We start from the raw sequence: 1,443 nt of genomic DNA, 5'->3' as shown, positions 1-1,443 counted from the left end.
ACTGTGTATCAGTGACTCTGCCTACGCAGTGAGACACAGACTGTGTACCAGTGACTCTGCCTACGCAGTGAGACACATTGTGTACCAGTGACTCTGCCTATGCAGTGAGACACAGACTGTGTATCAGTGACTCTCTTTACACAGTGAGACACAGACTCAATATTAACAAAAAAATTCATTTGTTGATGAGTTTATTCTGTTTGGATAATAAATTTCTATAATTATACAGTGAGTTCTTGGAGGTCATTAATACAGAGTTACAAAAGGCCCAGGAAGTAGTGCAGATCTCTGCCTTGATGGGAGACTGACACCCCCCTCCCTGTCACTCGAAACATTCAATATTGTAAAGGTGCTCCCTGACACTGTGATGCGGCCTGCACTGGGGAATGCAGATCCGTAGGTTAAGTTGAATCCAGCTGCAGTGTGAATCCTGGCTCAGATCCTATACCCAGGCCTGGGTAAACATCAGCCTGACCAACATCTCACTGATGCACCAGCACGAGCTGGTTGCCTGGTACGGTTTATCCATTTCTGTGGGGTAAGATTTCACACACTGATTCAGAGAGTCCATGCAGCAGCGAAGCCGGCCTCAAGCTCAGACCCTGTTTAGTGCTGAGTCAGAGGAATGTCAGCCCAGTTACTGGAATCATCTGACTATCAGTCACCTCTTCTGGGCTACCGTGCATCCGATCAGGAAAGGACTGAAGCTTCCAGTGGTACAAACTGGCTGTGGTCTCTGTCTGGACGATGGGGGTGGGGGCGGGGGGAGGTCAGCTTCCACGGGAACAGGTCCCGGATGGGGGAGGGATGGGGTTACTGACCGGTGAGCCAAATCCAAGCGAGCCATTCCTGGGATTGCATAGCCTGGCAGTGGAATCCTCTGTAATCCTCAGCCTCCTGCCCCTTGTCGCTAATCACATGAAAAGTCCTCCTGCAACAGAGCGAGTGTGCAAATGGGATCAGTTTCTGGATTCTTCCTTTCACCGTGATCCCATACCTACTCTGATTTGATTTCTGACACAACAGGGATGGATCAGGGAAAGGTGTGGATCCACATGTGTCTGCAGCCTCCCGCCTCTCAAAGCCAAATTAAATAAAGATAAAAGCCCAGGGTCATTTCTGGGAGCTCAGACATTCAGGTGACTGCATTGTGTGACCATGGAACAGCAGTTACTACACTTTCCCTGGAAGTGAAATGGTGCTGAGAGTTGCGGTCAGACCCCATGGAAATGTCCCCCATACCCTCAGAATGTCAGCACTGACCGTCCTGTTCCTGATGCTGGTTTTGTAATGCAGTTGGTTTGTGCTTTTCCAGCAGCCAGCCAGAGGGAACTTCACTGGCTCTCCATGGCCTCTTCCCACCCCTGTTTCTACACACACACGTATACACTTACACACACTGACTCAGACACACTCACACGCATATACACTCACACACACTGA

At 49.7% G+C, this 1,443-nt stretch overlaps 1 protein-coding gene across 1 annotated transcript in view; it reads right to left on the bottom strand.

Annotated features, from left to right (window-relative positions):
• Positions 1-162: 162 nt before the first annotated feature.
• Positions 163-1,443, bottom strand: part of LOC125486933 ((3R)-3-hydroxyacyl-CoA dehydrogenase-like) — a 37,705-nt gene continuing 36,424 nt past the window's right edge. Inside the window, exon 6 of the mRNA XM_048616492.1 lies at positions 163-931. Coding sequence (XP_048472449.1) covers positions 915-931 — 17 coding nt within the window. The 3' untranslated portion in view covers positions 163-914. The remainder of the gene's footprint in view (positions 932-1,443) is intronic.

The sequence above is a fragment of the Rhincodon typus genome, chromosome 35, assembly GCF_021869965.1.
Source record: "Rhincodon typus isolate 14 chromosome 35, sRhiTyp1.1, whole genome shotgun sequence".
Lineage (NCBI taxonomy): Eukaryota > Metazoa > Chordata > Chondrichthyes > Orectolobiformes > Rhincodontidae > Rhincodon > Rhincodon typus.
This window is presented reverse-complemented; position numbering and strand designations above follow the sequence as displayed.